The 23532-nt window shown below is 48.8% G+C and overlaps 1 protein-coding gene across 5 annotated transcripts in view; it reads right to left on the bottom strand.

The window, feature by feature from the left end:
- LEMD1 (LEM domain containing 1) overlaps positions 1–15702 on the bottom strand; it is a 43677-nt gene extending 27975 nt beyond the window's left edge. For 2 of the 5 annotated variants that reach the window (XM_027609762.1, XM_027609766.1), the window contains exons 1-4: positions 6314–6371; positions 4610–4729; positions 3880–4002; positions 1196–1266 (exon numbers count right to left, since the gene is read on the bottom strand). In XM_027609762.1, the coding sequence (XP_027465563.1) occupies positions 1196–1266; positions 3880–4002; positions 4610–4691 (276 nt within the window). In that variant the 5' untranslated portion in view covers positions 4692–4729; positions 6314–6371. Of the gene's footprint in view, positions 1–1195; positions 1267–3879; positions 4003–4609; positions 4730–6313; positions 6372–7152; positions 7174–15587 lie in introns of those variants that run through there. The other 3 variants (XM_027609763.1, XM_027609764.1, XM_027609765.1) reach the window with 3 other exon arrangements.
- Between the last annotated feature and the right edge of the window lie 7830 nt (positions 15703–23532).

Raw genomic sequence — 23532 nt, 5'->3', positions numbered from 1 at the left:
CCCTCCGTGTCTGTGCAGGATCTAGACAAAGGGGTGCTCTGCCCACAGGAGGTTTTTTGAATGGAAAGGATTCCTCTGATGAGCCATTTGGAAGATTTAAAACATCCTTTTAGAAAGTTTGATAAGCTATCAGAATTACTTCAACAGATTTGAATTCTGTTCAAATGGGAAGCCAAAGCTACCACCAACTACAGGAATGTGTACTTGGGGTTTCCTTTTCACTTGCTGAAACTCAGGGAGGAGTTTAAATACTAGACCATACCGGGGCACCTGGGTGGCTCAGTCACTAGGTGTCTGCCTTCGGCTCAGGTCATGATCCCGGGGTCCTGGGTTTGAGCCCCGCATTGGGCTCTCCACTCAGCGGGAACCTGCTTCTCCCTCTCCCTCTCCCTCTCCCCCGCTTGTGTTCCCTCTCTCGCTGTGTCTCTGTCAAATAAATAAATAAAATCTTTAAAAAAAATAAAAATAAACAAATAAACACTAGACCATATTGGCAAACTAACCTGTTTGTCGCTAGAGCAGTTTGGCAGATGTGATGAGGTGAGCTCTGGGCTCCTACTCTGTGTGGGAGCCTGTACCAGCTACTGCGGGGGAGGGAGGGCAATTTTAAGCGGATGCACAGGCATGGCTTTGGAGTCGGGTCCTTAAACAGTCACAGGATTTGAACCAGAAGAAAAATGGGCAGGGGATGGGGGTGCGGAGGATGAAAAGAATGCCAGACATAAGGAACGGCTGAGGCAAAGGCACATGGGAAGGAAGTGCGAGAGGTGGGAAACCAGGGAAGAGCCTGGAGGGTGATGAGGGAGATACTGGAGTCTCTTCGTGGCGTGTGGTAAGTTTGCGCCTTGTTTCCAGGCGAAGTGAATGTCATGGCTCAAGCTCTGCTTGTACATCTGAACTGGAATCACGAAAGGTTAGAGGCGGAGGTCAGTTAGGAGGATATTACAATTGTTCCGATAAAAAATAAAAAATAATATGGGGGCGTCTGGGTGACTCAGTCGGTTAAGCGTCAGACACGGAAATAGTTTCACAAAACAGAAACCTGCATTACAACAAGCTGCTGTAAACTAGGGTTTTACCGCTCGACCAGAATGGAGTCACTTGCTATTCCCTTTCTTAATACATAGGGGGAGTGCTATTTCCTATATTTAATATATTATGGGTAAAAGTATTCATGCGTTAGAATTGTACATACTTTTTTGGGTCCCTTGTTTTTTTCTGATGAGAGAATGGTATTTCCTTTCAAAATGATAGTGGCATTAAGCTCTGGATCATGGAAAACAAAAGGAAAATAGGCCATGAGAACATAGGAGCTAGAAAGGGAAATAAACACCACTCATCGGGGTGAATTCTACCAATCGTAGGGCAGAAGAGTTTCATGAGGGGAATAAAATTCACTTTGCCCTTCCGAGGGCAAAGGGCATTTCTGCAGTGGCCTTTGTGCAAAGCGCTGAGGCCTTCCCCGGGGGACACGGGGAGGGCTCCTAACAGGAAGGCCATCATGTCTGTCTGACTCCGGGAGAAATACATTGCTGAGCTCAAGCTGGCCGCTCCTCTGGGCGGCTGGTTTCAGTCTAGTTGGTGCCCCTTTGAACCAGCTGCAAGCCTCACGCATCCTTGAATGTCTGGATCGGGCGGGAGGATTTTCTCCTTCTGCGTCCGAAGAAGCCCCCAGAGGAGGGAAGGCCAGACCTGCGCTAAAAGGCTTTAACATCCGGGAAACTGCTGGGGGCAGGAAAGGTGGTTGTTCATCAACCCTTGGCTTCAGCCGGTGGAGAAGCATTTTGATAAACTCGGAGCAATCAGGGGCTGTTACACACTCAGAAGAGCTGTTGGAGGGGATTTTAAAGGAGCCCTACGACTCCAGAATATTTGGGAAGCTGGAAAAGAGGTTCGACCTTATTAAAGCTATGTCCACTCGGTGCCAAAACAATGAGTGAAAATCAGAAAAAAAAAATCAAACCCACCCATTGTCTGGATAACCTACTGCTTCGCCTTAGGTCTGAACTGGGCCCCTGTCACAGGCTCCCCACCGCGACCCCACCCCATTACGAGGTGTTTCTGTGAAGCTCCCAAGGCTGGATCTCCCCAGGACCTTATCAGTCCCGTGGCAACCCCTTCATTCTGATGGCAACGGGGTCTCTGAGGATCCTCCAATGAGCAGACTCAAACATCTGATTCAGACCTGACCCGGAGACAGCAGTCATTGCCTACTTGACCTAAGCACTGTCCACTGGCACCAAGGCATTGCATGACAAGGGAGGGACTGACCCAGAGCTTTCACCTCTGACCTGACTGCCTGCAGTTGGCTGGCATCAGGTGAATACAGTCTGTAAGGCAAAGGCAAAACTTACAAACTGAAGGACCCATTTTCTCGCAGCCTGGGCATACATGCCCCTCTGCAGAGTGCTGTGCGCTGGGAAGCAAGAGAGCTTGGCCTGGGACCACCACAGCTCGGCTGTGCTGCTTTGACCCGCAGTCCTGGGCAGCTGTGAGCAATAAGGACACAGGGCTTCCTCCCTGGAATCTTCCAACCTGGCCCTTCATTTCATCAGAGGGCTAGTCTAATCCCTTCAGTTCCTGTGTAGGGCAGGAAACACACGCAGTCCCAGGCCTGGGGCAGGACTCTGAACATATCCCCCAACCAGAAAGGGTCTGGGGTATGCTCAGGGGCCGGTGGGTCCATCCCCCAGTCCTGCTGCTCTTTCAAATGAGGCCAGCCACGCGGGACTTAGGGGAAGCTCTCAGAACTGCACCACCAGGGGATTTTTCAGAAGGCCCCAGGCACTTACCTTACTTGTTAAACTATTCACTCGCGCTGTATGAAATTGCCATTTTTTGGTAGGTCAAACATGGTCAAAAAGGTAATGTGTTCATCCTCACAATAGAAGTTGTGAGAACAGTGTAAGGCGTGTGGTGGAAAGAGCACAATTACGAGAACCAGACCTGGGTTCAAATCTCAGTTCTGCCACCCTCTTTCAACAAACACATTGTGCATTCCTGCTCCGTGCCTGGTACTGTTCCAGGAGCTAGACGTGTAATGGTGACAGAGACAATGAATCTTGCTCTTCATGGCACATTCTGGGGGTGCTTCCTAGCTATTCGATGTTGGGCCGGTCACTCAGCTTCTCAGAACTTCAGCTAAAAGCTTGTGAGGGTTAAATGAGATATTGCACTTAAGGCCAGAAGTGCAGTGGTGGCCTTCAAGGCATGGTAGTTCCTGTTATTTTACTGCGGCTCACAGAGGACTCCTAATAAATATTTATTGAATGAAACAGCCTTGGAATGGATTGTAGGAATCTTCAAGCCCACCTCCTACAGGAGAATGGTGCCTGTGGGGGCAGGGGCCACCGGAACAGAAGCCCCTGGATCCCCACAGCTCTGCACCTACCCTGGGGCCCAGAAGAGACCAGCTGTGGTCAGCTCCCGTGAAGTCAGGAGGGCAGTAGGCATAAGAGTTCTGGAAGGTACCATTTGGTTCATCTTTCTGAATGGATTTGAAATCATTTAATCTGAAGAAAATAATTGTCCCATTTATTGATTGAGGCAAAGCAGAGGTTGGGACCTCAAAGGAGATGTGGAAACTACCTGCAGGAACTCCCGGTTTTAGAAATCAAACACAGAGTTGGCTCTGGCTAGTAAGAGGACATGCAAATTGACCAGATCCGCCCCCCTCCATTTTCCATCCAATGGGGTCGCTGGCATGAACATGGACATGGAATAACGGATTCCTCTTGCAGCCCAGGCACTGTGTGCAAACAGGCCATCTGGACATTTCATAGGTCACCCTTGCATAGCATTTCAAACTATATAGATCATCCCAGAAAAGGTATGAATAAGCACGCAATTGCCATCTAGCAGCACAGCCTCTGATGGTACCTTCACTGTCGTCATCATCCTGAGCTCCGTCCAGCTCCTCAGGTCCATTCATCACAGGTGATGCACAGGGAGGTGAGACCAACAGTTGCACCAACTTTTTTTCATACACTTTTCTGGTGGAAGCTGAAGAAGAATGTGGAGAACAGATTAAGTTATCCCGTTTGTGTAGGCGATCCCACTGCACATACGGTATTTCACCACGGGATCCTTATTCTTGTAACTTACACTGTTGGTTAATTATGGCCTTTTACAACTGGGCCCACCCCACAGCTACTCAACACACTCCTATCCTTCCACAAACAATTAAGTTGAGGCCTCCATGGATTAGCCAGGGAGGCAGGCATTGGATATATCCAAAAGCAAGACTGACACAGTTGCACTTCCCATCTATGGGGAATATGAACAATAAGTACATAAACAGTTAACATAGTGCACATCCTAGAAACGATAAAAACCAACAGGGTGATACAACCAAGAATAAATGGGTTTTCCTTGTTGGAAAAAAACAATCCTTTCTCTCAGGCATCATACATAGTAACCTGTGTGTAGCATCTGGGTGTATTTATCACTTCTTCCCCCTTTATGGTTTTCTGTGTTTTAAGAAATTTTTTCTATTTCCATTTTAGTGTTTTTTATTGCATATGTTCCTTCCACTGTAAATAATTTTAAATCTTGGGAGGTAGTTTATAAGTAATAAACAACGAGTCTCTAATATTTGCCTCATACGTACGTAGTATTGGTCCAGGTGAAAATCCAAGCTTATTAAGTTCATGCTGTAATTCATAGTCACTCAGACACTTCACATCCACCATGGTGTGACAGGAGTTCGGTCTCTTTCAGACAGTGGAATCTATGAAAGAGGAAAACATTAAATTCTTTTTTTAAAAAAGATTTATTTATTTATTTATTTGACAGAGAGAGACACAGCGAGAGCAGGAACACAAGCAGGGGGAGTGGGAGAGGGAGAAGCAGGCTTCCCGCGGAGCAGGGAGCCCGATGTGGGACTCGATCCCAGGACCCTGGGATCATGACCTGAGCCGAAGGCAGATGCTTAATGACTGAGCCACCCAGGCGCCCGGAAAACATTAAATTCTTTAAAGCAGCCTTACAAATAAGAACTAAAATTTTCCCGAAAGTCCACAGAAGTGCTTACAACCCAATCTCTCCTGTTTTGAAGGTACACGGGCAATAACCCCCCAAATCAGCATTCTCTGCAATAAATCTCTCTTGGGTTTGGGTGTCACTTTCCCCAATGTCTCCGGGATTGAATTATTTCTAACTTTTCTACCTAACTCATGTGAGAAAAGTCTTCTGCACCAAATGAACACGTGAACAAATATTTCTATGACTGCTCAGGAACTCTGAGTAAGACTCAGGCTCTGAGAAGATAAGAAGTTAATTAAATACGAAAGAGCTGAGAGAGATTTTCTAGTGAGTTAAATAAAAGTTATTTATCCCTGCCCTCCTTTTGATGAGAGTACAGAGTCCAGAGTGTTCAGTTATTGCAAACACTAGTAGTTTTCGTACTTGTAATTTAACTCGGAACATAACGAGATGGTAGTTTTTAATTAACCGCCAGCAGACTTTGTAATTGCTAAATTGGCATTTGAAAAAAAAAAGTCAGCTATTCATTCTCTGGCACATAAATTGATTTACATAAGCTTACACAAGTCTTGATTGGCTTTCCTGTCCTACACCAGTCTCAAGTTCAATCACATTTATGCACTTGATCTCTTTATCCCCCCAAAAGGACCCCTCCACCTACTTAACAAAATCCTGAAAAAGACGCATTTGTTACACCTTTCAACAGAGATTTGTAATGTAGAAGTTTATTTATTGTACCTCACTGCTATTACATTTCCAGACTTTTTAATATTGCAGTGAAAACAACCGCAAGAAGATCACTCAGCATCAGAGGATCTGGACCAATTTTAAGTAATGACTTTGCCTTTATTGGTGATCAGTCAATGTCCAATTAAGAACATTGTATACAAGCTGGAAGAAGCTGTGAGTTGTCATGTATAACAGGGTTGTTGGAGAACACCTTGCTTTACAGTTCTCCTTAAAGCTACACTTGGACCAGAGTCACATTCTGGCACAGAGTAGGGGCTTAGTAAATGAAAGTTTCCTTCTTTTCTGTGTTGGGGAAGCTGAATTAACATTTTTGGCCCCTAGGAAACGATCTAATATAGAAAGGAAGCCAACAATACACCTCAGATTATTTTTATTGTTATTACCATTAGAAGCTAGCTTAGGCCCATCCTACGACATTTCTTCCTGAGAACAGCTGTCTGTTGTTTCACAGCCTTCTCCAAAATAACCTCCAAAAGAACCCTCATCAATTTCAAGTGACACTAGACAACCGCCCAGAGGAAACACACATATGGAAGAAAAGTATTCAAATGGAATCCAGCTGGATGATTCATCTACTTACCCCTTTACATGGTTGTCTAAAGTCTATGCAGTTGGGTTGGGTACTAAAGCTGGAGGAGTTTCACCCAAGGGTTTCTAGTAGCAACCAGTCCCTTTTTGCCTGTTAGATATTATGATAATCACAATATGACAGTGTGACATCAGTAAACCCCATAGCAACAGACTGATGTGAAAGCCAGATGATTAATTTAACCTACGTTCAGACAGAAGGAGTCACTGGTTGACTTTATAGGCAGCCTGCCATGATAAAATGTCAAGAGATGCAGAGAAGTTATCATTATGCACAGGAAGTGGGGGGAAAGTGCTGCTACCCAACCAAACAGTAAGAGGAAACTGGGAAGATAAGGGAAAAATCAAACAAACTCAAGCATCTTGGCCATCCTCAAAAGATCCACGGTAGTAGATGGGTAATTTGGCCACGGACTCTAGGCAGAGTAAGAAAGGAGAAGACAGCTGTATTAACTTGTCAGGGGATTGCTCATTGAAGAATAAGAACATTCTTCAGACTATTAGCTTGAGTCTTTTTAAAAAAGACTGCTGAGACTTTAGAGGGCGCCTGGGTGGCTCAGTCGTTAAGCGTCTGCCTTCGGCTCAGGTCATGGTCTCAGGGTCCTGGGATCGAGTCCCACATCGGGCTCCCTGCTCCGTGGGAAGCCTGCTTCTCCCTCTCCCACTCCCCCTGCTTGTGTTCCTGCTCTCGCTGTCTCTGTCAAATAAATAAATAAAATCTTTAAAAAAAAAAAAAGACTGCTGAGACTTTAGAAACAATTATGCAAGACGAAATGTAAATATGGGAGAACACACTGCCTTAATTAAGTGCCAGGGATAGGAGGGAGTCACCTGAAAGGGTGAAGGGGACAGTGAGCCAGGCTGCCTGGAGTCAAATTGCAGCTCTTTCTCTTCCCAGCTGGGTGACATCGGGAAGGTAAGTTACTAACCTCACTGTGTCTCCTTTTGCTCATCTGTAATGGGGATGACAATGGTACCTACCTTACAGGATTGTTACTTGGTGGCAATGAGTTTATAATACACATAAAATGCTTGGCACCTAGTAAGCACTATATAAATGTTTCCCATTATTCTAATTATTCGTGAGCCATATCCTCAAAGTCTCCACATCTAGTTTCTTCCTCAGGAGGTCCCATCCCATTTACACTTGCCCATGGGACTTGACCATTTCAACATTATCAGGATTCTGGGAAAAGATTAAGCATCTTTGTGTGTATCATCAGGGAGACTCATTGACTGATTCCAGGCTGTAGTTTCGAGGGCTATAGCTCCAGAGTTTCTGAATAGAGCATCAGTTGCCAAACAAACATGTAATGCAAACATTTGCCAACATCCAAACATTGGATTCACCAAACAAAGACTTGGAAAATTGACACATTTGTTTCAATCAAAGCAAATAAATGATAGGCTTGGGTTATTAGGATGCATAAGCATTTTGTTTACATTTCCCAGAATTGCTTTCAACAAAAAAGCAGCCAGCAGGTGGAACTGCTTGCATTTAAACAGACTATTAGGATGAAACAGGCATTTCTAGAATATTTTCTTAGACCTCTGCGGTTTAAAGGAAGCTAGGTTGACAAAGGATCCAATCAGATGATCTGATTGGGTTGAGCCTCCTATTATTATGTGCAAACTATTCTGTCTGAAATTATTCTCCTGAAGAGCCCACTAGCCTATCCATGATTCTGTTCTCAGCATTATTCTGTTTAAGAATTCCTATACTCTGCAGGATCCAGAAATACTTGGTTTTGATGTTTGCAGCACCCCTTTTCCTCGGTTTTATCTGTGAAATCCTGGGTATTTGCTTGTTTTTCATTTATTATTCCCTCCATGGCTGCAAAGATATTTTATTCCATTTCTTGAGGGAAGCAAGTTTTAATTGCCAATCGAGTAGGTATTCAACATGATAAGGTATCTAAACCCTGAGAGCTTCCTCTTTTCATTAAAATGTAGATCCAATTTCTTTTCCCTTAATGCCACATGCTGTTATTAAACCGAAATAACGGAAATAGTAAAAGCCAGATGTCACTTCGGTCTCAGGTTTGACGTGGGGCACAATTTCCTCTCAAGTTTAATCTGCTGTTATTTACCAACCCCATCCTTTGGAAGAATGCACAATTTAAATGTAAATGCAATTTACATAGGGGAGCAGATAGTAGATTTGCAGTTTCAATTGCCAATAACCGTTTGCAAAGGGGGAAATCAACTAAAGCAAAGATCAGCAGCTGTCAGGCTGAAGTCTGCATCACTTGCCATTATCCTAGACTTTCCTCCTGAAGGCACCTGCCTCTGAGCCTCAGCGAGGCGGGCAAAAGGAAGTGGAGAACTGAGGCATCTTCCCAGATATTTCAAAATGCATTTACTATTGACTAGGGGGAAAAGAGGAAGTTTGGATTTCAAATGGGCAAATTCAGTTGGCGTCATCATTGGAGTCATTAACTGACTCCATCCCTTTCAACAAATACTTTTTGATCATCTCCTATGGGACAGACATCAGGCTTGGCCTAAATTAGGGAGTGGGGGAGGAGAATACAAAGATACAGTCCTCCTTTTAAGGTGCTCATTGTCTCCTTTAAGAAAAAGAGAACAAATAATGATGGGAAAATCAGGTAAGCTGTTAGCAGAGGGCTACCAGAGCCCAGATTCTGAAGCCCCTAAGCGTTCAAAGATTCATTTAGGCTGAGACTTCCAGAATGAGCAGTAGTTTGGCCTATAACAAGGGGACTGAGGAGAGCCATTCTAGGAGCATAGTGATAGAAGGGAAGCGAGGGAAATGAGCTGCGGGACAGGGTGGGGATAATTTGTGAAGGAGCCTGTGGGCCATGTGGAAGAGTTAACCCTTCACCTTTGGGCACATTTGGAAGTTTGGAAGTGGGACACCGCAAGATTAAATTTCTGTTTGACACTGGCTGGGGGGGTTCTGTGTTCATGCATTTGATACACTTGAGGTTTGGTTCTGAGCAGAGGCTGAGCTGGTGGTGCAGGGTCTGGAGGCTACTTGGGGGAATTGTTACAACAGGCCAGAAAAGAGTTGATTCAGAGTTGGACCAGGCCAGTGGGAGGGAGGACTGGAGAGGAAGATACAGGATTCGGGAATGATTTAGGAGCTAGAAGAGCCAGGGCAGGATGTCTGATTGGATGTTTCCTCCTGACTTCAGTGGCGCAGGCACGAGCTCCCTCTAAATCTTTTGTCTCAGCCATGAGACCACTTACGGAAGGAACCGTATGGAGTGTGGTCTACACAGCATTGACACCGAAATGATTCTGTTCTCTTCTCATCAGCCCTTGATTATCCACACTACTTGAAGGCAGTAGCAAGGCAGATAATCCATAACTCTCTTCTACTTGGCTTTGGAATTAATTACACCTTTTAGAGCAAATTTGCCTTCCTAATTAATCTTTCTTAGGCTAATATTAAAATTAACTAATACTCTCCGAGCCTGTAACAGCTGGGCAGGGGAGGGGGAGAGCGGGGGAAGGGGAGGGCAGGGTAGCTGCTCAGACTCAGGCTGAGCAGCAGGAGAAAGCCACTTCATATTTAAAATTCGGGGTGGGGCGCCTGGGTGGCTCAGTTGTTTAAGCGACTGCCTTCGGCTCAGGTCATGATCCTGGAGTCCCGGGATCGAGTCCCGAGTCCCACATCGGGCTCCCTGCTCGGCAGAGAGTCTGCTTCTCCCTCTGACCCTCTGACCCTCTTCCCTCTCGTGCTCTCTATCTCTCATTCTCTCTCTCTCTCGAATAAATAAATACAATCTTTAAAAAAAATAAAAATTCAGGGTGAATCATCCGTGGGGGCCACGAGCTGGGTCTAGCTCACTGAGAGGCACCTATAACTAGAGACTCAAATCCCTTGGGAGTCCATGCACTGAGCACCTATTATGTGCCAAGCACCTGGCTAAGCCTGAAGATAAGACAAACACAGCAGAGTCTCTGCTGTCAAGGAGCTGCCTGTTTAATGGGGACAACGGAGGAGTAAACAGATCTTTTAAATCAAATGCAGTCAGGGCTCTGGCAGAAGCACCTTCTCAAGAGAATAAGGCATGAACAAGGTTTATGGAGAAAAAAACCAAAAACAAATTTGTATGAAACAAAGGGGAGAAAGTCATTTAATTGCTGTTTTTTAAACATACCAGCAAATATGCTTTTTAAAAAAGATTTTGTTTATTTATTTGAGAGAGAGAGCATGAGAGGGGGGAGGGACAGAGGGAGAAGCAGACTCCCCGACGAGCAGGGAGCCCCAAGTGGGACTTGATCTCAGGACCCTGAGATCATGACCTGAGCCGAAGGCAGGTCAGCTCCACCGACTGAGCCACCCAGGCGCCCCAGCAAATACGCTTTTAATAAAATGAGTACATACGGTTTTTTCTTTCAGTAACTCAAATTTATAAATTCCTCTTATGTGAAGATGTGATGCTCCCTAATGATTTTTAAGCTATAATACTTCAGCTCCAAGATTTCCTCCGAGCTACCATGGAGGGGTGGAGGCACAGAGCAGCCCCACTTAAGTGTAACCAGAGCAACCTCACCCCTGTCTGCTTTCCATATTGAGCTCCTATGAAGACTGCCTCTGTTTTATTTATTTACTTATTTATTGAGAGAGAGCATGAGTCGGGGTGGGGTAAGTGGCGAAGGGAGGGAGAGAGAGAATCTTTAAGCAGGCTCCATGCGCAGAGCGGAGCCTTAACTTGGGGCTCCATCTCATGACCCTGGGATCATGACCTGAGCCGAAATCAAGAATAGGTTGCTTAACTGACAGAGCCACCCAGGCGCCCCTGAAGCCTGCCTTTAAAAGGAGAATGTCACTACTACACAAAGTTAGGAAGCTACTAATCTAGACCGTTTTCTGCACTGCTTCTTAAAAGCAAAATGACTTCTAGTCGTGTTATGAAGACAAACCAAACCTTAGATACTGACAAATTATGATCCTGAGGGCTTCCTTCCTGGTGTCCTATAAGTCCTGCATATGGAGATTTATTGTGCATAAACCTGCAAGAAATTTTAGATAATCCATGGATTGTCATCTCAAATGTGGCGGCTCCTTAGTGAGTGTTCTGAGTGCTCCTCGTGTCAAATGAACACTCTCCCCTGACTGAGCTGGAAGCCCATCTCCCCCCCGGCCCCACCCCAGTGCAGTCCCTCTCAAAGTTTCCTTGGAAGAAAAGCAGATCCCTGACTGTTCTTTATAGAAGGACAAGCTGCTTTCAGTTTCCCTGGCTTCAGGAGGAAAGGTGGGGTTGAGGTTGAGAGATGCCCCTGTCATACCTGTGTCCCCTCCCCACAGACAGCCCCGGGATATGTCCCTAACGCATGGCAGAGTAATGAGGCTTTACTTACAACTCACACTTTTGAGCGCTTATCCATGGGCACTTATTGGAAATAGTGTTTTAGGGGCGCCTGGGTGGCGCAGTCGGTTAAGCAACTGCCTTCGGCTCAGGTCATGATCCCGGGGTCCTGGGATCGAGTCCCGCATCGGGCCCCCTGCTCGGTGGGAAGCCTGCTTCCCCCTCTCCCTCTGCCTGCCTCTCTGCCTGCTGTGCTCTCTCACTGATGGTTTTTGTCCTCAAAGGGATTATGTTCTAAATGGAGAAATAAAAAACACACAAGGGAAAAGGTAAATCAAAGTTCATAATCGAATACGAACACAGTGGTACCCATGAGTGCCACAGAAGTTCAGAAGCAGAGGAAAAAAATCAGCACTGGTTGGGAGTGGCAAGTGTTCAGGGAAAGCTTCCTGGAGGAGGTGGAATTCAGAGTGTGAGCTAACGCATGGGCAGGGTCTGGCTAGGTAGGAAGCAGGAGGATGGGCCTTCTAGGCAGGGACACATTATGAACAAAGGAATGGAGTAGGCTGGCTTCGGCAAAGGATTTGCTTAGAGAAGCGGACAGATGTGGTTGAACCAGAGAGCCCGAGGATTTCCTATTAAGGTGTAGGCCCCCAGGACCATTCTGCCTCCAGGATCCTCCCATTCTGGGGCCCTCTGATGACAATGATGGGTTGCCCCTTGAGGCCACTGACAGAGGGTGCTCAGTGATGAGAGCAAGGCCATCAGGAAGACTAGCCTGAGAGTGCAGGGCAAGATGCATTTTGGAGGAAGAGACACCAGCAGGGAGATGCCGTGGGTTCTTGGCCCTAGTCTCCCCATGAAATGGTCATGAATGGTAGTGGAGGGAACGCAGTGAGGTTTTGGCCTGCCAGAGTCCCAATCAGGAGCTCAGAAGCCACCAGAGGACCTTGGGAGGCAAATGCAGAGTGGTCAGGAGCACAAACTCTCAGGTCAGATTGCCTCTGTTTGGATCCTGGTCCCGCCACTTACTATAAGCTCTGTGTCCCCGGGCCCTGGCTTTCACATCTCTACAGTGGAACTATAATAATAATAGTACATTCTTCATGGAATTACTGAAGACTGAATTAATGCATCCCAAGTGCTTAAAACACTTTTTAAAAAGATTTTATTAATTTATTTGACACAGAGAGAGAGAGAGCACAGCAGGCAGAGAGGCAGGCAGAGGGAGAGGGGGAAGCAGGCTTCCCACCGAGCAGGGGGCCCGATGCGGGACTCGATCCCAGGACCCCGGGATCATGACCTGAGCCGAAGGCAGTTGCTTAACCGACTGCGCCACCCAGGCGCCCCTAAAACACTATTTCCAATAAGTGCCCATGGATAAGCGCTCAAAAGTGTGAGTTGTAAGTAAAGCCTCATTACTCTGCCATGCGTTAGGGACATATCCCGGGGCTGTCTGTGGGGAGGGGACACAGGTATGACAGGGGCATCTCTCAACCTCAACCCCACCTTTCCTCCTGAAGCCAGGGAAACTGAAAGCAGCTTGTCCTTCTATAAAGAACAGTCAGGGATCTGCTTTTCTTCCAAGGAAACTTTAAGAGAGAGGGACTGCACTGGGGTGGGGCCGGGGGGGGGGGGGGGGGGGGGAGATGGGCTTCCAGCTCAGTCAGGGGAGAGTGTTCATTCGGCACGAGGAGCACTCAGAACACTCACTAAGGAGCCGCCACATTTGAGAAAAGACTAGACAAACCAAGTGGAGAGGGCATGGTGGGAGATCCAGACCTGTCCTGAAAACCCAGGAGAGGTCAATTCTCATGGCTTACAGGAGACTTCTGCAAGAGTTTAGGACAGCCACAGAAAGGTAATCAAGGTGGAAGCAAAAGAAGAAAGAACAAGTAGGAACATAAAATGGAGCCAAGAACGAGGCTAAGAGAGAAAGAAACCCTAATGGCCTGTATACACAGTTACTGCACTGGCCGGAGCAGTTCCAGTTTGACAGAGCTTTCCAGCAGCCACACAAAAATCTAGTCCGTTCCATAATCATAAAATAAAAACAAAACTGTTCCAGAGAGTTCTATCTGTTCCTGGTACTAAAAAGAAGTGTGGATGTTTCTTGGGGAACCTCTGAGTGTGTAGAGCAATGGCGTGACAGCTAAGGGGCAAGGCTGAACGGGCAGTGGTGGGGCACAGGAAGGAGGGGTGCTGGGAAACACAAGGAGCTCTCAGCTCTATCCTGAGAACAGTGGGAGCCATTTTTTATTTCCATAATTTTTTAAAGATTTCTTTAAGTTTTTTTTTATTTATTCATTCGAGACACAGAGATACAGAGAGAGAGAGAGAGAACATGAGCAGGGAGAGCAGAGGGAGGGGGAGAAGCAGGCCCCCCGCTGAGCAGGGAGCCCAATGCGGGGCTCGATCCCAGGACCCTGGGATCATGACCTGAGCCGAAGGCAGACGCTTAACCATCTGAGCCACCCAGGGGCCCCTAAGATTTTTATTTTTTTAATGTTTAAGTAATCTCTACACCCAACATGGGGCTCAAACTCACAATCCCGAGATCAGGAGTCGCATGGTCCACTGACTGAGCCAGCCAGGTGCTCTTCCATAATTTTTTAAACCCAATTAATTTAATTTAACTGAATTTTTTAAAAATTCAGTTAAATTAAATTAAATCCCGCATCAGGCTCCCTGCTCAGCAGGGAGCCTGATGCGGGACTTGATTCCGGGACTCCAGGATCATGACCTGAGCTGAAGGCAGTCGCTTAACCAACTGAGCCACCCAGGCGCCCATAACCCAATTAATTTTAAACAGTTTCAAGCAGGGGTGCCTGGGTGGCTCAGGTGGTTGGGCTTTACTTGCTCAGGTCATATCTCAGGGTCCTGGGATTGAGCACCACATTGTGCTCCCTGCTCAGTGGGGAGCCTGCTTCTCCTACCTGCCACTCCCCCTGCTTGTGCTCACTCTCTCTCTTTCTGTCAAATGAATAAAAAAAAAAGTTTCAAGCAGAAGGAAATTATAAGCAAGTAAAGTGAAAGTTTAATGAAACTCACACATACCCTTCACTCTGCTTCAGCAGTTGTGAACATTTTGCGTGTCAGCAAAGAGCTTTGAGCAAGGGAGTGACGTGAAGGCATTTGTGTCTGAGAAGGATGCCTTTAGATGCTTCTGAGAGAAGAGTGCACAACTGGACGCAGGGGTATCATTAGGTTGCAGCAAACCAACCAACCATTCATTCATTCATTCAACAAATAATTCCTGAGTTCTGCCACGTGCCTGACACTGTTCTTCATGCTGTGAATTTAAGGGTAAATAAAGTAATGGTGTTCCTGCCCTCCTAGAGCTCATGTCCTAGGAGGGGAAAGCAGACAAATAAGCAAATGAAGTGAACATTTCAGAGTGTGACAATGAGACAGTCTGATGTGACAGAGAAGGACTTGGGGGGCAGGGGACTAATTCAGATTCAGGGGTCAGGGAGGGTCATGCTCGTGTGCCCAGAACAAGAAAGCCAGGTGGCTGCAACAACATCAGCGAGAGCATGGGAGAGATGAGACCAGAGAGGCAAGGCAAGAAGAGGTGATGGCCCGGACTGAGGTGGCGGCGGTGGAGGTACAGGTAAGTATATTTGGGGGAGATTTAGGAGGGAGAACCAACAGGATTTGGTGATGATTCGCATGTAGGGTGGAGAGTGGGGGTGTCAAGAACGACTCTCCAGCTTGAATGAAAGGATGATTTCTGGCTCGAATATCTAGGTGAACAAGGGTGCCCTTTACTGAGACAGAGAAGAGGGGTAATGGGCGGAGCTCAGACCCCCAGGGAGCCCCCTCACAGCTTTTCAAAGTGAGGGCCTGGCAAAGTGAAGCCACTCCTACCACCAGCTCCAGTCAAGAAACCACCTATCTATGCAGCTTCTGGATCAGAGAGTTGCCTCAGGAAATTCCAAATATCACCACTGTTACCCCTAACCCCCCAAAGTTGGTACTAACCTACCTCCACTTCCAATCACATAGAGATTACATAGAGAGTATGGAAGGATGCTTCTGCGTCCAGCTTAATTTGCTTGGGCAGTGGAGGAGATGAAGGAGATGCTACAGCCTCTGGGGGAGGGTGGGAACATTAAGCTGAATCAGAGGAATATGGTCTCCATGGTGATGCTTTTATCATCATAGCAGGGGTCCTCTGAAGTCATGTCTGTGTCTCATGCCATGTTGGGGCTTGGCTTATCTCAGTGTCCCCTGTCTCAGGTGGTTATGATGGCTGAGATTCAAAAGGAGCAGGATTTGGCTGGGAAGCAATATGCAGGTCCAGCTAGAGGGAAGCCTAGCATTAGAATTTCAGTCCTGTGACTTTTGCATGGTGCACAAATTAGCAGGGACATAAAAGATGGCCCGTGAAGACAGCTGGGGTAGGGAGGAGGATGCCCCAAAACGCAGTCTAGACAGGAGACCGCGGTGGCTAGGCAGGTGTCTGTTTCTGGAAATGACACCTCCAACTCTCCTTCACCTGATTTTCATCAGTCCTTGCATTTTGCCCTAGAAGGGCATTTTTTCCCCCAGCTGTCTATTGGGGGGAGGGGAGGGCAGGGATGGGCATTCAGAGTCATTGTCTGGGAATGAATCCTGGACAGCAGGAGGCTGCTACTCTCCCTCCTCATCCCCATCATCTGTCACCCAGCGAGAGCCCCCGGCAGCCAGGCTGCGGACTGCCTAATGAAGACAGAGAGGTGGTTCTGGCTGTGCACAGGTGCCGCTTCCCCATTAACAGAGGTGACATTCCGAAACACTACTCATTACAGGGCAGACATTGGACAGGGCTGGGACACATATTGATGGCAGCAGGGCCAGCCAGCGTCTGTCTCAAATCCTACTGCCCCTGAGAGAGCAAGCGAAAGAGCCAGAAAGAAGTGTCATCAGTGTCAAACCCGCAGGCCCCTCACTTTGCCGAGAAAAATTAGTGCTTGCCACTCCGGACATTTAGGGCTAAGTCGTTCTCACCACTGCCTGCACACCCGAGGGTCCTTATCTTCAGGCACCCCCCAACGCTGACCAGCTCCCGAAAAATCCTTCAACTCCTTCTCTCCTGGGAAGGGCTGATGGTGGGGATGGCTGTGTGTGGGTGGGGGGCTGGCCCTCAAAATCGGACCTGGATCTGGAATGGGCCCACGGTGTAGCTAAGAGCTACGGAGACGGGCTAAGGAGAAGAACTTGCAGACTGAGGGCGATCAGGGACCGGGCGCGTGGAGAACCACAGTCGTGGCAGCTCCTTTCCAGCGGACAGAAGTGCACAGAGCTCCATCTTGGCTGGGATGGGCCGCGCGTTCCCCCTCGAGCCGGGGACCGCGTAGCCGCGAGCGAAGGGGCGGCCGCCGGGGGCGCAGGCACCCCGCTCGCGCGCTCCGCGGCCCGGACACCCCCCCCGGACACCTCCCCCCTCCTCCCCGGCCCCTTGGCGGGGACAGATGGCCCCGCCGCCGCCGCCGCGCGCACGCGCGCTCGGCCCCGCCGCCCGCCCCCTCGCGCCGCCGCGGGGCGCCCCCGCCCCCGTCCCGGCCGCTTCCCAGCCCGCAGCAGACGGAACTCGACTTAAAAATAACTATTTTGACAGTTCAGATGTAAATATGTGAGCGGCGCGTGGGGCTGTTTTTCCTCCACACTTCCCTTCTCCCCCTCGCTCCCTGCCCCAGCCGAGGCTGAGATGATGGGAGAGCGCCGCCTGCAGGACGCGCCCCAACATGCAGCTGGGGGAAGTGACTGGTCCGAGAACGCTCGGCTCGTGGTGGGGGGCGAGAGGGGGGTGCGGAGGGAGGAGGGGAGGGGAGGGGAGAATCAGAAGTTAGAAGTTAGAAGATCCCCAGCTCGCTTTTCTCCACGCCACACGGCACTGCATTTAGGGGCCAGCATATCTATGCACCATTTCTTGTCTATTACCCGAGAAAGAAGTCATCTAGGATACCGGTGAGCTCATTTAATAACTCTCCATATGCGTCTTCAGTTCAGTTTGACCTGTGTTTACTGACTTTCTGTCCTGTGCCCCCAACACTGTGCTAGAGGCAGTGGAAGATGTGAGATATGCAAAATCTTTTGCCATCTGGAACTTTTCTTTCAAATGACCCTTTCAGTTAACTCGTGTTTACTCCCTGAGCTAGTTAAGTAAGCATTTCAGCACATGCTATCTTATTTGATGCTCACAAAAACTTGGGGGGGGGGTGGGCATTATTGCAAAACAGAGGTTTGGGGAGATTAAGTGAGTTCTCCAGACTGCCACAGCTAGTGAAGACAACTGAGATCAGAACACAAGTCTGGTGCTCTTTCCCCCATAGCCAATTCAGAGGAAGGGAGGTGAAGGCAGAGATCCACTCATTCTACAAATAGGAAAACCCAGGTCCAGACAAAGACACGTGTCTATCTGACCACCAACAAGCATCTTAGCTGGAGCTGAGCCAGTACAAAAACACAGGAGCTTTAGGGCTGCCAGCCAATGCCTCTGTCCTCAATCTTCTGGACCCAGGCAGTACACTGGGAATTGATGGGACATCATAAGGTGTCTTTGAGGTTTTCTGACTGTCTCTTTGGAGGGAGGGAAGAGGAGGGAGGAGGTCTGGAGAATGAAGGAGCACAGCCGTGCACAGCCTGGCTGGGCAGAGCCATGAGGTAGAGGTAGTTCCTTGTCAGACCTCCCAGCTACACTTTTCTTTGTCCCCTTTTCCCCACCACGTCATCCCCAGCCAGATGCCCATTGATGCTATCACGCCCCTCCCATCCGAATGAAACCTGCCTCAGGAGGGCATCTGCTGTAGTAACTGATGCAGTAGGACAAATGCCTGATAACTGACCAGTGTTTGCCTCCCTCCTGGATTACAAACCCGAGGAGATCAAAGCCTAAAGCTAAAGAGAGGAAGCACTAATGAAACTTCAGGTATCAGACTCTTTGGGAGAGGAGAGGAATTTGGGAACAGTAGGGCCCACCTGCAACAGAAGAGGCTATGTACAGCACCTGCTTGCAAGGTCATTGCAAGGCTGGCTCTGGCTGTGCCTATGATCACGGGCAGTGCTCACTTCGGCAGCACATATACTAAAATTGGAGCGATCACGGGCAGATGTCTGTAGATTGGCAAGGAGAGAGGGTCCCAAGGATCTGTGCTTTGAATGTTCTTTCCTCTTCATCCTTCAAGGCTCAGCTGAAATTCACCTCTATGAAGCCTTCCCTGATCTCTCCCCACTTTCCAAACAGTTCTGCTCTCTCAGACCCCCTGTGGCTTTAAAGCACTTTGCTATATACGCTACCTAAGGCATCTTGCATCCTTCAAGCCTTGGCATGTTGCTTTTTATTAAATTGTGAGTTCCGCAAGGGGCAGAGCAATGTCTGATTGCCCCGTTTCTCCGGCAGCTTCTCCCACGGGACTTTGCGCAGAGTCAGAACTCGATCTTGATCCAAGGGCTTGAATTGAGAGCAGTACAGTGCACACTTTCCCCACACAAGGAGGTAAGGACCTGTGCCAATAGCAGAAGGGCAAGAGGCAGGAGTCCCTGCTGACTCCTGAAGACTGAAAGTGTGAGGTACTTACCTGCCCCAGACTATTTAAAAACACTTAATTGAGGGGCACCTGGTGGTTCAGCCGGTTAAGCGTCCGACTCTTGATTTCGGCTCAGGTCATGATCTTAGGGTCAAGGGATTGGCCTGTGTGGGGCTCCCTGCTCAGCGGGGAGTCTGCTTGGGATTCTCTCTGCCTCTGCCCCTGCTCATGCTCTCTCTCTCTAAATAAATGGACAAATAAATCTTTAAGACAAAACAAACACTTACTGAGTGCTTCTGTGCCAGGCAGCCATGGCAGCTGAAGCAGGAGAAGGGGTGGCCACCTCCCTTTCAGGAGCAGTAAATCCACTGTTCTAAACTATAGATTAGCAGGATATAGATTATATCCTGCCCCAAACCACTCCATGCCTACAGGATGCTGGCTTTAGGGTTAGAACTTATGGCTCTAGGCCCCCGAGCTCCGCTCAGGTACCCCTGTTTCAGTGATAATTTGGAATCTCTGTCCCACCGATCAAAGTGGAGTCATGGTATAATAATTCTTTTTTTTTTTTTTAAGATTTTATGTTTAAGGGGCGTCTGGGTGGCTCAGTCGTTAAGCGTCTGCCTTCAGCTCAGGTCATGATCCCAGGGTCCTGGGATCGAGCCCCGCATCGGGCTCCCTGCTCGGCGGGAAGCCTGCTTCTCCCTCTCCCACTCCCCCTGCTTGTGTTCCCTCTCGCTGTCTCTCTCGCTGTCCAAAAATAAATAAAATCTTAAAAAAAAATTTTTTTTTAAAGATTTTATGTTTAAGTAATCTCTACACGCAACATGAGGCTCGAACTCACAACCCCGAGATCGAGTCACATGTTCTACCAACTGAGCTGGCAGGCATCCCGAAGGATCTTTCAAAAAAAACTTTTATTGATATGTAATTCACAAAGCATATAATAATTCTTTTTTTCACCATATAATCATCCTTATTCTTAATATTATGCTGTCTTGTAACATCTTGCTCTCCTTGTAAGTCTGAAAATTCCCATTTGTTCTGTCAATAGTCCTGAGAAACCTGACTTAAAGGTGTTTATTTTTTCTGTAAAAAATAAAAGCACTTTTCAGTCTGTGCGATCGTATTATAATCCTAAACAACCTTCCCTGCTTCCAGCCCACCTCCTCCAGCCAGCTTGATCCCACTATTTCTCTGGGGCTCCAGGAGGTAGGAGGCCTGCCTTCGCTCAATGTATTATGGGTAGCACAAGTGAAGCTCACAGCTCTGGGGGCTCAGTGTGTCTCCCAGAGCTTCCTTCTAAGCCCTATCACCTCACTTTATGTCCATGCTCCTGACTTCCTCCTGGTGTCCATTCCCCTTTCTCTCCCCACCAGAGTTGGTAGGAATAAATATTTAGCTTCTGCTGCTGGAGCGTATCCCAGTGTGAAATAAACACGGATGCCCCATCTACCCTGACAACATAATTCATTGACTGCAAAGGGATATAATAAAGTCTGTTTATTACAGCAATTAACAGAGCAGCATTTGCCGGCATGCTTTTCAGAGGCAACCAGAAAAGTGCTTACTCCAGGTGCATAGATTCAGGAAGCCATGCAACTTGAGCCAAGATGAAACCAATTAGAGGCTTAGTGAATGCATCCCAGCCACCCTAGAAAACTTAGCCATCCCCGAGTCAGTTCAGCTGAGGTAGAACCTCACTGTAGGAGTCCAGCACAGTATGAGTGCCACTTTGCTGGGTTAAGACCTGGACCTGTCTGCAGGGTCATGGTCTTGAGGATGTGCATGAAATGCTCCCCGCAACCCAACCACCCCAGCTGCTAGGTTCAAATCTCACTGACCATGAGAGCATGTAGGTGGGGAATGTTAGCATATCATTGACTCTCAGGGTACCACTGGGGGCATAGGGAGAGGACCAGAGGCTGGGCCAAGGAAAAGCGACAGAGTATGATCAGCTCTAAGAAATCCTTTCATTAAACCCTGACTTCAAGGGCATTGTCAAAATTTAAGGCCTTAAGCCCCTGGAGAGAAACATGGCTGTATGGGGGTGGGCGGGGGTAGGAAGGAGAGGAACTCAGCCTGGAGGATGTATGCTAACTTGCTTTGGGCATAAAGCCTGGACGAAGACACGAAGCCCAATTGCTCTGGTTCTTTGGTGGAGGGGCAGAGGAAAGGGAAATACTGGTTTAGATTTCCCAGGGATATTAAGTGTGTCTGATTGCTATTTAATCAAACTTTGCTCTCCACCCCCTTTCAAGGGGCCGGGGGCTGGCTCGTACCAATAGGACATTCTTCAGGATGAGGTCTGGCTTTCCCAAGAGCAGCAGCTACCCACCCCTCAATCACCATCAGTGTCATCGCCCTGTGGAAAAAACTCATCTAGAGTGACAGCTCTTCTTTTTTTCTCTGGAGTGGCCTCTCAGGGAGACCATGGGGAGTTTTGATCTCCTTGAAAATATGAAGCGGAGTGCCTAAGCCAGCTAGAAAACCCAAGGCTCACAAGTGCAGAGGTGACCCACCGCCAAGCAGTTCCTCTAGTTGAGGCAAGACCCAGTGGGTTCCCCTTCCCTCCATTACTCTTTTTCCTTCTCAGGCCTCTGGGAGAAGGTGCTGCATTGAAAGATGAGGGCAGAAGCCTGCCTCGCCTCTCTGGAGCAGAGAAAGTCAGAGCTTTGAGCATCATGAACAACGGGATAAAAATAGCAGCGTTGCCAAGGCAACGAAGGCTGGGGAGCGTCCTGAGGATCTGGCTGGGTCCTGCCATCTCCCCCTGCAGCCTTCCTCCCGCCTTTGCTTCTTGGATGGAACAGAGGAATGAGCTGAGGGAGGGGGCGGGGGGGTGGTGGGGGGAGGCTGCCCAAGAAGGGCAGGGAGACAGACCAGTACCCACGAAGAAACCCTTGAACTTCAGAGCCTGGAGTTGCTGTGTGAGAGCCGGTGCTGCCCAGTTTTGGGGGTTTCTGGCTTTTGGATATCCTTCCTCAGTATCACGGGTTCCTCTAGGGATGCCCTGGATAGCTCCCCAACCTGACCTTCCTGCTGGATGGTCCTGACCTCCGGGCTCCCCTGTGGATAGCCAAGGTTTCTGTTTCCTCTTTGTGATCTGTGGCTCTGATCCCACAGGACTGTACAGAAGGGAGCCCAGGCTGGACTGGCCACAACAACCCGACCCAGTAGACACTGACCTGGGGGGTGTGGTGTGGCAGATAGTGGGGGATAGAGGATTCACTCGGACCAGCCAGCCATCCCGATCCTAGATTGTTTAGCCACATAGGCTGAGGGTGCTGTTTGCATTGGGAACAGGGTGACGATGATGACAGCTAGCTCATGCTCTTGTTTTAGTGCCAGAGGGATGGAGCGTTCATTCTCTGGGAACAGATTCTGGTTCTTGGTTCTGATGGCGTTGTCAGCCCCATCACCTGCTGGGCACAGCGACTACCTTCAGGGTGAACCCCAGGCTTTCTGGACCAGCCTACGAGGAGCCCACCAAGTGCAGCGGCGAGATTTCCTTCTCTGGTGGAAGCCCATCTTCATAGTTGTAAACCAAGTATTTGTCTCCAAAACTACAAGCCACATCTAGGCACCTCTGATACAAAGTGCCCTTGAAACCCATGCCTTCCTGTGAGGTAGGGAGGAAATGGGTCTTGTCACCACCTTTTATAGAGTCTGGGAGAGAGGAGGCAAGTTGCTGAGGTCAGGAGGCAGCCGCGGCGGGCGCTGGGAAGCTGGGGGCTGCCGCTCTCCATCCAGCCGTCAGCCCATCCCACCACATGCACGTCCCAAACCACTGGGCCAACCGCACATTCATTCAGGAGATAGGGCAGATGCCAGCCTGAGGATCCTTCCCCTTCCAGAAGGCAAGGTAACGAGGTGGGGTGGGTCAGGCAGCTGCCGCCGAGATCCCATCCCACCTGCAAGGGCTGGTGTGTGCGTGTGTGTGGGGGGGGGGGATGTGCACGAGGGGGCACCTGGGGTGGCACCGACAGGCCTGGCTGTTGGAGGCAGGAGAGGCAAGACTACACAGAGCATTAGGGCAGGACTCCAGCGGAAGCTCTGGGAGCCTCGGCTTCCCTCTCACCAGCCCCAGCAGTTCTCGGATCTCCCGTTATCGCTGCCGTCGCCCTGCCCACACGTGTGTGGCATGCACGGAGCACAGAGCACCTGCAAGCTCTCCACTTCCACGGCGGCCCCGAGCCCCACTGAGGCTCAACGTCCCAGGGCCACAGGGCCCTGGCCTCTGGAGGGGGCTCTTTTGAGGACATTTGTGGAAAGAGGCTGAGTCCCAGAAGTCGGAGAGGATAACGAGCCTCAAGTCACACTGCCACCAGTGTCTAAGCAGGGCTAGAACCCGGGAGATCCGGTTCCCAGCTCAATGCCCTTTGCGTCCCGCTGTGCTACCTCATGCATATTTCAGG

Source organism: Zalophus californianus, chromosome 10 (genome assembly GCF_009762305.2).
Source record: "Zalophus californianus isolate mZalCal1 chromosome 10, mZalCal1.pri.v2, whole genome shotgun sequence".
Lineage (NCBI taxonomy): Eukaryota > Metazoa > Chordata > Mammalia > Carnivora > Otariidae > Zalophus > Zalophus californianus.
Note: the sequence above shows the minus strand (reverse complement) of the source record. Positions and strands in the feature narration are given on the sequence as shown.